The 14049-nt window shown below is 41.3% G+C and overlaps 1 protein-coding gene across 7 annotated transcripts in view; it reads right to left on the minus strand.

Moving 5' to 3' along the window:
• Positions 1 to 14049, minus strand: part of cald1a (caldesmon 1a) — a 95244-nt gene that overhangs the window by 19886 nt on the left and 61309 nt on the right. For 3 of the 7 annotated variants that reach the window (XR_009651006.1, XM_060903179.1, XM_060903178.1), the window contains exons 4-9: positions 11000 to 11330; positions 10871 to 10906; positions 10637 to 10783; positions 6920 to 7011; positions 4172 to 4445; positions 2980 to 3120 (exon numbers count right to left, since the gene is read on the minus strand). Coding sequence is in view for 6 of the 7 variants with exons in the window: in XM_060903179.1 (XP_060759162.1) it covers positions 2980 to 3120; positions 4172 to 4445; positions 6920 to 7011; positions 10637 to 10783; positions 10871 to 10906; positions 11000 to 11330 (1021 nt within the window). In the remaining variant the exon portion in view is untranslated. Of the gene's footprint in view, positions 1 to 2979; positions 3121 to 4171; positions 4446 to 6919; positions 7015 to 10636; positions 10784 to 10870; positions 10907 to 10999; positions 11331 to 14049 lie in introns of all 7 variants that reach the window. The other 4 variants (XM_060903181.1, XM_060903180.1, XM_060903183.1 and 1 more) reach the window with 4 other exon arrangements.

The raw sequence follows: 14049 nt of genomic DNA on the forward strand, positions 1-14049 counted from the left end.
TTTCAACATATTTACAAAGTACTTGTTCTTTTTCTAGGAATGCTTCATTGCAGCGATGTTTTTTTTCCTTTTAGCAGCTAATCTGAATAAGCGATTCGTTTTCTTTTGTGATAATTTTCACCATTTTGAAGCTCTTATTCGCTGTTACATCCTCAATCTCCGGCCTCGTGGAGCGCCATGTTGAATGAGTAAGAAAGCGAAATGCGAAGAACCAATCAGAACGAAGCTTACATGTGACATTTTGGCCTTTCCTATCTATGCTCGTTTACCATTGGTCAAATCGTGATATTTCTCTCTCAACGGCCAATCAAATACAGTGTACGTTCTGAACTGCCGATGTAAACAGAGCCTTGTTCCCGATGGTTGACCGGGTCAACACATACCTAACCCCCCCTAAATATTTTCTCCTCGGATTTAGACGATTTACAAAAATGACCCCTGGGTTGATAAAATCCGCGGAATTCCGCGGATCCGCGGAAAATTCCCATCCCTGCAGATGGTGCAGCAGTATGCCATTGATGAACTTCTGCTACAGATCCGATTGGTTTCTATCATTTAAGTGTTAACAATTTTGACTAACCCTGTATTTGACATATAACATCATGCAACTTACATTTGGTCATATCAGAAGTACTATGAGCTACAAAGTTAACTGCCATGATGTTCTAAAGCCAATAAATTGTTACAGCACAACCGTACGTCAATGAAAATCTCAGGCACCTGACTCATGTTATATCAAACTGATATCAGTATTAACAAAGACAGTTGATTCCTATAAACCTTTCTGAATGTGTTTGCAGGTTTATTTGACTCGTTTCAAGGGCCTATACACACTATTATTAGGAATACCTGCTCGTTCATGCAATTATCTAAAATCAGCCAATAAAGTGACACGTGCAACACATAAAAATCAGATATAAAAAGGTAAAGAGCTTCAGTTAATGTTCACATTAAAGCTAGACATCCTTTTGATTTCATTTAAAAAAAAAAAAATTGGTGAAATTTAGTTCCCTCTGAAACTGGGTCACTGTGATGTTTATTTCTGTAAGATCACAAAAACAGGCCATTCTGTGGCTGGGAAGTTATTTAATATGAGGCGATTCCTGAGCAAATAGTGTGCATGAAATCACTTGCCTTGCGCAGTCAAACAGACAGGAAATCGTGTGCGCATGCGCAGATTTACATTCTTTTGGGTTTTACGGCAGCTTGCATCCATAGTGTTGCATTACTGCCATCTACAGGTTCTTTTTGACTGTGCACTGACCATTACATCATTCTATCACTAAACGAACAGCTGATCACACTGAGGTGCTCGCTGACCACCGATATTTATTAGTTTGGGCCTGCGTTTCCTTTCCTTCGCAAGATAACGTCTTTTCTTCTCACCTTCCATTACTGTAGTTGGTCTTTCATGTTTCATTCACATACTCGCATCCTCCATTTTCCTCTTCTGTTTCAAATTTGCATCCCACAATGTCTTGCGTGAAACGGGGAAAGCCCACAATGTGATTCATGATGTATCTTGAATTAGGTCATGGTGAAGCAGGGAAGGAAAAAAAAAAAAAAAAAAAAAAAAAGAGAATTTAGGGCCACGTGACCCTAAATTCATTAATTATTTTATTTAAAAAAAAAAAACTAAAAATTGGAAGACTGATTTGAATTCCGTAGCTTTCAGTCCACTAAACAAAAATAATTGGGTGTCAGGGAAAATTCTTATGACCTACACTTGAAAAATCTGAAAGGCAGACTACCTTTAAAGATAAGAATGGGTCAAAATGTGATTTCCTTGACTTTGACTACAACAAGAAGTTACCGGAGACTGCAACGGGCACAGAAACTAGACAATTTTTTTTTTTTGGGGGGGGGGGGGGGGGGGGGGGGGGATCTTGTCTTTTTCCAATCTTCAACTGTCCAGCCTTATGTTCCCAATGCAGCCTCAGATTCTTCTTCTTGGCTGACAGGAGTGGAACCTGATGAGGGCTTCTGCTCTTGTAGCTCATCTGCTTCAAGGTTTGGCATGTTATGCGTTCTGTGGTGCTTTTCTGCTCACCATGGTTATATAAAAAAAATAATAATAATAAAAAAAAGGGGTCAGTCGAGTAAGCATAGCCTTCCTGTCAGCTCAAACCAGTCTGGCTATTCTCCTCTGAAATCTCGCATCAACAAGGCATTGTTGCTTGCAGACATGCCACTAGCTGGATGGATTTTTTTATTTTTCATAATTCTATTTAAAAAGTTGTGCATGAAAATCCCAGAAGATGAATAGTTTCCAACCATGTCATGGTTAAAGTCAACAAAATCAAATTTTCTCCCTCATTCTGATGTTTGGTGTGGACATTAACTGAAGCTCTTGACTTGTATCTGCAGGATACAAAAAAAAAAAAAAAAAATATTCCTAATAAAGTGGCCATTGAACGTAGGGGTCATGTAACCCTGGTAACACTACTCAGGAGTTGTGTCAACATTAAAAATAAGAATTTATAAGCAGTTAGGCTGGTTCCTGTGAGCTGTCAGGAATGGCTGGGTTCCAAGTAGCACTATTGTTTTTTCTTAATTATCTTAACGTTTATTCTGTTACGGATATACAGTATATTCGAGGCACAATGCAAAAGGTGTGAGTGAGTGAGTGAGTGAGTTATATACACACATACATGCATGCAAACCACAACAGAGCCTTTAACCAGATTACATTTGAGCAAATGCATCCACCCTTAATGGCCAGAGACAAACATTCACAAATGCACATTTTTCTTGGAAACAATTTCCTCTTTATGCCGATAAGCTGTCCTTCCTCTCATTAAATGATAGAGACAGCAGTGTACGCATTGGTGGAGCCAGTGTGTTCTTGTGAGTCGGTCAGTACACTGACACAGGAAAAGAAAAGCGTAAAAACAGGAGAGAGAGAGAGAGAGAGAGAGAGAGAGAGAGAGAGAGAGAGAGAGAGAGAGAGAGAGATCGACTGAATGAGTGGGAGCTCACCTTCAGAGAGGATCCTCGGGGGCTCACGCACTTAAAGGGCTTGCTGGCTTCTCCGTCAATCTCCTCTCCGACCTTCTGTCTCCGTTCAGCCGCCTCCGCTCTTCTCCTCTCTATTTCCTCCTTCATCCTCCTCTTCTCCTCCTGCATGAGAAAGAGAAAAAAAAAAAACCCTCAAATCCGATTCCATTCCCCCTCTCTCTCTCTCTCACATGCACACCTAACAGACTCCCCAGAAAGCAGCATGCTAATGAAGCAGTGAATTCCATCTCAGCTGGGGAATCATAAAGCTGCTCTTTTTCAGCCTGCGGCGGCTCTTGGCTCGACTCTCAGCCGTCAGACGCGGGGCCTTGTGGTATCTAATTAGTCCTTTATTTACTCCACTTTTTAATTAGGAACAAGGAGCTTGTTAGTACCACAATGCAGGGAACAGGTGAGCTGACCGGGACACACAGTCTGGCATGGTTAAGGCCTGCTCAAAGCTTAAAGACTGCATGAGGTTATGGGTACATTTGCATAATGTAATTGAGAAATACAGCAGAGCTGTTGCATACAGAGCAGACGTTTAAATGATGGTGTGCTGTAATCTGTAATGCACATTATAAAAGTGCTTGTTTGAATTTGGACTCTGGAGTGAAATGGCATGGTCCGTGTGATCGTGATAACAATAAAAAGAAGTTATAGCTCTGTCACATACACAGCAAATTCCTCAGTGTTGAATTAACACTTTCAAAGTTAATTTGGGTCCAATTGGACCTATATAAACACTCTGGGTGTTAATTCAACACTGGGGATTTTGCTGTGTACATTATCCAGGGTTATACAGGTTTCTCACAGGAACAGACTCAAAAAGGAAAATCCTAATAAGGAAATGTGTGTAATGTGACAGAGGCTCGGTCAAATTTTATCTTAACCTTTTTATATAAAGGGGGAAAAAATGGAAATTTTTTTTTGAGGCCCTAATGACACTGAGGGCTGGTGCAAGAATACAAAGAATGTGCTCCTTTTCATAGAGGTTCAATTCTCAGGCTAAAACCTGATCCGGAGCCAGAAACGAAGGCCAACACAAATATCGAAATGCTCTAGAAAAAGATACTCCTCAGAAAACGTTAACTGCAGGCACAAATCAATCTTAAAAACACCCTTCGACGCCGATGGAAGGAAGGAAGGAATGTGCGACACTAATTTAACACACCTCCTCTCTTGCCTTCCTGTCAGCCTCCTCTTGCTTCTTCAGCCTCTCTTCCTCTTCCAGCACCTTCCTCCTTTCCTCCCGCTTTCTTTTCAGCTCCTCCAGCTCGGCCTCAGCCTCCTGCTGCTTGTGTTTCATCCTCTCAAACTCCTCGTTCTCCGTCTCGTCTCTCCTCCTCTTCAGCTCCTCCAGCTTCCTCTCAGCCTCCAGGCGTGTTTGCTCCCCGTCGTCCCCTTCCTCTGCTGCCAGACCCTCAGAAGAGTGCACGCTGCCACGGCTGGTACACACACGCACGCATAAACAAAAACATGTATGAATACATCCATAGGAGTACGCGTACAACCATATGCTAACACTCCGAGGTAGGAATACGGTCTTGAAAGGTGTTCAGGTACACACACACGTCTAAAGTTACAGTCTTGAATTACAGCCAGCACACCCCTATCATATGAAAGCTACCAACTGGGGACGGTGAAGGCCAACGCACGCTTCCTCAGAGATATTTTCCTTTCAAACTGCTGCTAATGATGCATCACAGCACACTCGGACTATCCAGACAATATGGTGAACACTTTTGTTCTGCCCAGTTATTCATTTTAAAAGTATTACAAATGTGCTTTAAGATGAATATCTGAATAATAAGCTGGGAGCTTAACGTGTACAAAGTTTAATATTTAACAAGATTGCTCCAGGATGTTCAGTTTATCAGAACAATGCATAAATATAGAATAAAAGAAATACATACTCACTTTTGCATTCTTTATCTAATTGACCAAATGTTTTAAAAATCAGATTGCCAGACTGTTGTTTAAAGGTTTCATTCTTAAAAGAATGAAATTCCTGTAATTGCCTCATTGATGCAAATTTTGGGTTGAACACAGTATGCAGCCTCAGTTTAATTTTTGACATTTTGGAATTTATTTCCAAAAACACATTTAAATAATGGTGGCACGGTGGTGTAGTGGTTAGTGCTGTTGCCTCACAGCAAGAAGGTCCGGGTTCGAGCCCCGTGGCCGGCGAGGGCCTTTCTGTGCCGAGTTTGCATGTTCTCTCCGTGTCCGCGTGGGTTTCCTCCGGGTGCTCCGGTTTCCCCCACAGTCCAAAGACATGCAGGTTAGGTTAACTGGTGACTCTAAATTGACCGTAGGTGTGAATGTGAGTGTGAATGGTTGTCTGTTTCTGCCCTGTGATGACCTGGCGACTTGTCCAGGGTGTACCCCGCCTTTCGCCCATAGTCAGCTGGGATAGGCTCCAGCTTGCCTGCGACCCTGTAGAACAGGATAAAGCGGCTAGAGATAATGAGATGAGATGAGACATTTAAATAATTTTAATTAAAAATAAATCTATAACTTTAGAAGCCGGTATTTTTATGGGGTTGGTAAAAATATTCCATAAATGACAAAAGGAACAAGATAAATTGTGAGCTACTGCTCACTTACGTATCCCCCCGCTCTCGCTTATATCAGAATGCAGGCAATCGAAGGAATAGGAAACTTTGTATGAATGCTGACTTCAACAAATAATTAACCCTGAAACAAGCAAGTCAAGAGCAGTGTTTCTCCCCAGGTATTTCAAACAGCATCCTGGTTAACTGTCATTTTGAAATAGCGTTTTGCTTCTTGAAATGGCATCAAAATCCACCGTTTCGTAAATACATTCAGCCGTTAAACAGGAAGTCGATGTGTGACAGACCTGAAAACGATATACACGGTATAGAACCCCAAACTGAAGCTCAGTACCAAATATCAAACAGTTGTGATTTGTAGTTGCTGAGAAAAAGGGTTACGAAAATTTCGTAAATCCACCCTACAGGTTTCATAAATACATTCAGTCGGTAAACAGGAAGTCGATGTGCGACAGACTTGAAAACGGTACACACGGTATAAAACCCCAAGCTGAAGTTTGGTACCAAGTGGCTATGATTTGTGGTTGCTGAGAAAAAGGGTGTTTTGGACAGACGGAAATATGGAGATACAGACAGACAGAGGTAAACCAGTATAACACCCTCCCGCCTTGGAGTGGAGGTATAACAAAAGTAGTCAAAAGGATCCTCGTCATGGTGATTGAGTCCATCCTTGGACCACTGGACAAGGGGTGTGTGTTGGGAATATACCCTGAATAAGAAACGAGCTCAAAACACAAGAAGCAGCAGCCTGTGTCAGGTGTACATTTAAAAAAAAAAAAAAAAAAGGAAGAAGTGACATTCCTCCTCTGCATTTAACCCATCTGACGCCACGCATGCACGATACAGAAGGAGGGGAAGTGCTGTTCATCCACTCAACTCCCCTCACGTTTTTCTGCCAGTCCCAGGAATTGAACCAGCAGCTCTTTGGGCCCAAGGATGTTTCGCTAACCTTCAAGCCATGGCTGCATGCATGCACACAATCCGTGTGCAGGCATGTTTTTGAGAGGTGTAAGCAAATCAGAAAAACCTGCAGGAAACCCACGTAGTCACTGGGAGAACATGTGAAACTCCACACAGGCAGTAATCCAAGGTCAGGATAGAACATGCATTTTTCTGCTTTTCTCTCTACTTCCGTATGCATCAAGTAAGGTCTAGTCTACTGCAATGAAACCGTGCTCGTAGGAGTGAATGAATCATCCATTTTTTATTTATTTATTTATTTAAATATTTGCAAACTGCTGTGTTTAATTAGTTATGGAAAATAATTAAAGACACAGCAGATACTCTAATGAACATGCTGATCTCAGCCAGAAACTGATAAAGGCATCCTGTGTGATGTGACCCACCTTTGGGTTCTCTCCACCTTTTTGTGCTTGCTGTCCTCATAAACTCCCCCGTTCTGCTGCTTGCTCTTCCTCCCTGCGTCCTCATCCTCCATCTGCTGACAGAAAGAGAAACAACCTCAGAACATGGTACAAAACAACGCTCTCCGTGAGGTGAAGTAGCTCTGGGTCACTCAGCAAGGAAAAAGGTGTGAGACAGTGGAAAGGTAAAGTGAACACACCCACACACACACACACACCTGTCATGCAACAAGGCTGGTATCAGTCTATGGAAACATGACTGTATCGAATAGACTGTGACCTTACTGAAGACTGTGGGTAGGTTGATAAAGACAGCAGGTTGTTGTGGACACACTGTGGGATCACACTGGTATGTGGATAACGTTCAGGTTTTGGGGCAAAGCTTCTCAGCACCAACACTGCATCAACTTTTTTTTTTTTTAAAGGTCGCTGCTTTCAGGCAGTTTTGCATAGAAATGAGATAAATGATACTAAATGTTCAAGGCTGCACAATTAATCAGATTTTAATCATGATCATTTCTGGCTGGGCCTCAATAAATTAAAAATAAAAAAGTCAACTGATACTGGTAGGGTAATGCTGTTTATTATTTTTTTCCCCCTAAAATCTGAGGCCAGATTAAAAACACGCAGCTACAGTATAACATAAGTGATGACGGGAACCAACTTATTTCTTGGATGTTCCCTAATATTTAATACAAGAGTGCTCAGAGAGCACAATATCCCCCCGGCAACGATACCATAACTCTGGCAAAACACGACTAAATTGAACAAAATTGCGATACGTGTATTACCGGACATATAATAAAAGAGAGTCCCGCCAAGTTTCATGAAATTCCTCCAAAAATTGAGAGAGGAGTTGATTTCAGAAGGTGAGTCCTCTTCCCAGGACAGACAGACCGACAGCACCACGACAATCCCCCCTTTGGGCCTTTTGGCCAGCGGGGGATAAAAACTTTTTGCCAAATTACATGAAATTCCTCCAAAAATTTTGAGGGAAGTTGATTTCAGAAAGCAAGCATGCCTTGATGAAATTGCCAAAATACAAGTTTGTTAATAAATGAAGGGCATAACTCTGGTAAAATTTGCCCAAATTAAACGAAATTTCAATATTTGTATAACGTCATAATGAAGCCTTTTGCCAAGTTTGGTGAAATTCCTCCACAAATCGTGAGTTGATTTCAGAAGAACAAACACCCTCATGAAATTGTCAAAAAAGTTATTTAAATCAAGGGTCAAAACTCAATTTTCACAAACAAAATTAAATCGCAATATGTATATTACCGTCATATAACAAAGCCTTTTGCCAAGCTCCGAGAAACTCCTCCACAAATTGAGAGAGGAGTTGATTTCAGAAGGAGGACACTCATGAAATTGTCAAAACGTGCAAATTTTGTTAATCAAGGGCTGTAACTCCGGTAAAATGTGACCGAATTTAACGAAAATTACCATATGCGTACTACCGACAATCTCCTCGTCAAGTTTCATGAAATTCCTTCAAATATTGTGAGAGAAGTTGATTTCAGAAGGTGAGCACCCTTTCCTGGGACAGACGGAAATCACCACGACAAGCCCCCTTTGGGCCTTTCGGCCAGTGGGGGATAAAAACTGTGCTGATAAAAAAAAAAGTACATGTAGTCTTAAAGGAACAGTCCACCGTACTTCCATAATGAAATATGCTCTTATCTGAATTGAGACGAGCTGCTCCGTACCTGTCCGAGCTTTGCGCGACCTCCCAGTCAGTCAGACGCACTGTTACTCCTGTTAGCAATGTAGCTAGGCTCAGCATGGCCAACGGTATTTTTTGGGGCTGTAGTTAGATGCGACGAAACTCTTCCGCGTTTTTCCTGTTTACATAGGTTTATATGACCAGGGATATGAAACAAGTTCAGTTACACAAATTGAAACGTAGCGATTTTCTATGCTATGGAAAGTCCGCACTATAATGACAGGCGTACTAACACCTTCTGCGCGCTTCGGCAGCGCATTGATACGGAGCTCAGATATCAATGCGCTGCCGAAGCGCGCAGAAGGTGTTAGTACGCCTGTCATTATAGTGCGGACTTTCCATAGCATAGAAAATCGCTACATTTCAATTTGTGTAACTGAACTTGTTTCAAGTCACTGGTCATATAAACCTATGTAAACAGGAAAAACGCGGAAGAGTTTGGTCGCATCTAACTACAGCCCCAAAAAATACCATTGGCCATACTGAGCCTAGCTACATTGCTAACAGGAGTAACAGTGCGTCTGACTGACTGGGAGGTCGCGCAAAGCTCGGAGAGGTACGGAGCAGCTCGTCTCAATTCAGATAAGAGCATATTTCATTATGGAAATACGGTGGACTGTTCCTTTAAAACCAAATCTTTTTTTAAGTTGTTCGTTAACTGCTGTGGCTCCGTGAAAATACTTCAGGATGCGACTAACAATTATTCACCAAAGGCAAAGTGAATATCGGTGAATAATAACTGAGACGAAGAAGTAGAGGTTATTCACCAATATTCACTGAGCCTGAGGTGGACAATGATAATTGTTATAGCATAACTCCACAGGTGATTATTTAAATTAAAAAAAAAAAAAAATTGTATTAAAAAGATTTCAAACATCAAAAGCAGCATACAAATGTAATAATGGCGCAACACAGGCTGGTGTCACTTATGGACGCAGAGTCACATAAAATACGTAGTTTTGAAATGGATAAAATAAATCGCAACTCCAACCTTACCTTTGAATAGTTTTAGACCAAACTTCGTAGCATCTTTAGTGCTTTTAGAAACAGCAAGTGCTGACATAATTTGTAATTCTTCCACATGGTGATTAAGTGCTTAGCTGCCATTTTGCCATGTTGCTCGAGGTGATTGGTCAAGAGATTCGGACTGTTTCTCAATAATCAGTGCGCGATTTCCTATTTAAAAAAAATTATAATAATAAATAAAATCACCTGAATATTTATACTAAATAAGTACATCATCAACTTTGGGTTGGTAACCCTAACGCCATTCAGATCACACCACTCTGCAACTGATTATTTTCCTTTAACAGCATGTTTGAGGTTTTGTGCCTTACAGAATAAGTAATTTCTATAACAAACTCACTATCCATGTTTTTTTTTTTAACTACATGCATTTAGAGATCATGCCAACTGTTATTGTATTTAACATTTTTCTATTTCAAGTGTTAAATAATCTAAACAGTCTTATTCTAATATTTATACAGTTGAAGGTACGTTTGCATCCTCCATAGTAGTTCAGTGAGCATGAGGGGGAAAAAAAAATGCAAATGCCATTTATATGCAAAATAAAGAGTGTAAAGATTATTACACAAGGCTTAGCACACTAAAGTGTCTTGAACTTGGGTTTTATTATGTGAAGGAAAACAGATTTATAATATACAGTGTGAGGAAGCCTGATTAATGTTGATTGAAACCTTTTTTTCATAAATCAGATGAAGTATTATGAACAATAATACTAATTGATATTGAAAAAATAATCCATTATTGTGCAGCCTTACATTCTGCAATTAACTTCAACATATTTAATGAAATTTTGAGAAATCACCTTCTCCAAATGGAAAAAAACAATTCTCGCACTAAGCCCCAAAAGCTCTGATTATCCATCATCTGTAAGCATTTAGCCTCTTACCAAGCCAAAATCATTTTTTACAAACACTCTGCTTTTCATCAGCTGCCTTCTGTGTAAGCACCTCTAACTCATTCTCCTCTACATCCTCATCGACTTGTGCTGCATCCTCCTCCACTTCCTGCTTTGAAATGATTGTAGAATCAGTTAGGTCTTCATTTAAAGGCTTGCATTTTTCACTCGGACGCACGGCATCCTGACCTGTACCGCCCTATGAAAGGAATCGGGAGCCACATGGTTCAAGCTGCATGGTGTTTAATAAGTGAAAGCGAGAGGAAATCAATAATGGCAGCCGTACCTCATCATCTATTTTAGCCTTTTCCTCAGTAGATTCCTGAAAATGAACAACTTTCATCAAAACAAACTCAACTTGAAATACCCGCAGCTGCAAACTGCATGAACATGTCCGTGATTTACACAAACATACCTGCTCCCTCAAGGAAGGCCTGCACGGCTTCTCCTCCTCCACCCCTTTCTGTGGAACGATCTCCACCTCCTCTTTCACTTCCTCCTTGCTGTTGAATGCCGGCTCCTCCTCCTGGTTGTTGACTGCTTGGTAAGAGGCGGTATAGGAGCTCTCCACACTGTAGGAGCTGTAGGATGGAGCATCCGTGGACTCCAGCTGTTTCTGCCTGTCAAGAGCCTCCTTCATTCTCCTCTGCCTGCGCTCCTCCCGCTTGGCCAGGCGCTCGAGCAGGGCCTGCTCCTCATCATCTCCCTCACCGGCCCGGCTTGAGATCGTCTCAGTTACTGTGATACTGAGAGAGAGAAGAAAATAAATCAAGGGCTGCTAAAATATTACAAAAATGGTACACCTCCCTTTCTATTATGCAAGAAATTTGCCAGCAATAGTTTTTAAATTCACGAAAGAACACATTGTACTATTAACCATTTACAGTTACAGTGCCTTGCAAAAGTATTCATCCCCCTTGGTGTTTGTCCTGTTTTGTCGCATTACAAGCTGGAATTAAAATGGATTTTTGGGGGGTTAGAACCATTTGATTGACACAGCATGCCTACCACTAAAGGTACACATTGTTTTTTCATTGTGACAAACAATAAGATGAAAAAAACAGAAATCTGGAGTGTGTATAGGAATTCACCCAGTTTCATATGAAACCCCTAAACAGGAGCTGGTCCAACCAATTCACTTCATAAGTCACATAATTAGTTGATTAAGATCCACCTGTGTGCAATCAAAGTGTCACATGATGTCTGTACAAATTAACCTGTTCTGGAAGGACCCTGACTCTGCAACACTACTAAGCAAGCAACATGAAAACCAAGGAGCCTCCAAACAGGTCAGAGACAAAAAGTTGTGAAGTATAGATCAGCGTTGGGTTATTTAAAAAAAAAAAAAAAACCCAAACTTTGACTATCCCAGGGAGCACCATTAAATCCATTATAGCAAAATGGAAAGAATATGGCACCACTACAAACCTGACAAGAGAAGGCCGCCCACTAAAACTCACAGATCGGGCAAGGAGGGCATTAATCAGAGATGCAACAAAGACACCGATGATGCTGAAGGATCTGCAAAGATCCACAGTGGAGATGGGAGTATCTGTCCATAGGACCACTTTAAGCCATACACTCCACAGAGCGGGGCTTTATGGAAAAGTGGCCGGGGGGAATCACGTTTGGAGTTTGCCCAACAGCATGTGGCAGACTCCCCAAACACATGGAAGATGATTCTCTGGTCAAATGAGACCTAAAATTGAACTTTTTGGCCATCATGGGAAATACCATGCGTGGCACAAACCCAACACTCTGAGAACACCATCCCTACAATGAAGCATGGTGGTGGCAGCATCATGCTGTGGGGATGTTTTTCATCTGCAAAGACAGGAAAGCTGGTCAGGACTGAAGGAAAGATAGATGGCACTAAATACAAGGCAATTCTGGAAGAAAACCTGTTTGAGTCAGCCAGAGGTTTGAGACTGGGACGAAGGTTCACAGTCTAGGAGGACAATGACCTTAAACATACTGCTAAAGCTACACTGGAGTGGTTTAAAGGGAAACATTTAAAATGTCTTGGAATGGCCTAATCAAAGCCCAGACCTCAATTTAATTGAGAATCTTTGGCATAACTTGAAGGCTGCTGTACACCAACGCAACCCATCTAACTTGGAGTTGGAGCAGTTTTGCCTTGAACAGGCAAAAATCCCAGTGGCTAGATGTGCCAAGCTATAATTGTAGCAAAAGGTGGCTCTATAAAAATAGACTTTTTTTGGGGGGGGGGGCATGGTAGGTATGTTGTAGGGCTGTGCGATGTCCCCTTAATTGGCATCGACGATGTTTACAGTGCAAACATCGTGATGGACGATCATATCATGGGCGGAGGGGGATTTTAATACTACATTATTAAATATATTATTATTATTATTAAAAGTATTAGATACTCATCCGAGGCTTTGGCACGTAAAGAAAAAAAAGCGCTAGGTGATGTGGAGTATTTGGCCTTGATAACGGATATGTGGTCCAGCTGCAACATGATGCCCTATATGTCAGCTACCGTACATTATGTGGACCGAGAGTGGGCAATGCAGTCCAAATGCCTGCAGACGAGTTTCATGCCAGAGACACATTCAGCGGACAATTTAGAAGACTCATTGCGCGAGACACTTGCCGAATGGAAAATAGAGGAGAAAAAGATCGCCTGTATAACAACGGACCACGGGGCGAATATTGTCGCAGTCATCAGGCAATTGAAATGGCCGTGGTTAAGTTGTTTTGGGCACAATTTGAACCTGGCCATAACCAACTCGCTTGCGCAACAGAGGACCAGTACAGACCGAGCGTTTGGAGTTTGCCGAGCAGTCAACACTGCTTTTGCGCACAGCTGGCTTCGGAGAAATGAGCTGCGCAAAGCGCAGGTGGAAATGAACCTCCCCGAGCACTCACTGATCACGGCAAGATATTAATCAGCTCTAACAATGAAAGACTAGTATTCAAACTATGAGAAGAAACTACACTTAAGCTATTACTCATTGTTTATTTACACCATATGAATTGAAGATGCGTTTCGGCCTTTAGTGCGCACTTGAACGCGCTAATTTTTCCAATTTATTAGTGTTTGAATTATTGCACCAGCTTTTAAAATCATGATTTAATATTGTTTTTTTTTTTTCTGTCTTTACATTTGTCAGAATCACCTTCATTCTTCCATTTGGTTTGACATTATGGCTTAGAGTGGAACATTTTGTGTCTGAAAGTAGGCCTATTTACCAGATTAAAGTTATTTGACTTCTGCCGAAGTCTGCGCTTCACTGCCGTTTGATAAGATGCAATATTTCCCGACTGAAGTCGTTAATAGTGGCTATTTGTTTGAACATGACAAGTTTTACATTAAAAGTATAGTGTAGGCTAAAAAATGAAGTCAAAATTTATTATTAGTAGCATACTGTATTTGTGTAACCACATGTTATGTTCACTAGCACGTCCCTGCACCATAGCCTACGTGAACAAGCGGTAATA

The sequence above is a fragment of the Neoarius graeffei genome, chromosome 21 (genome assembly GCF_027579695.1).
Source record: "Neoarius graeffei isolate fNeoGra1 chromosome 21, fNeoGra1.pri, whole genome shotgun sequence".
Lineage (NCBI taxonomy): Eukaryota > Metazoa > Chordata > Actinopteri > Siluriformes > Ariidae > Neoarius > Neoarius graeffei.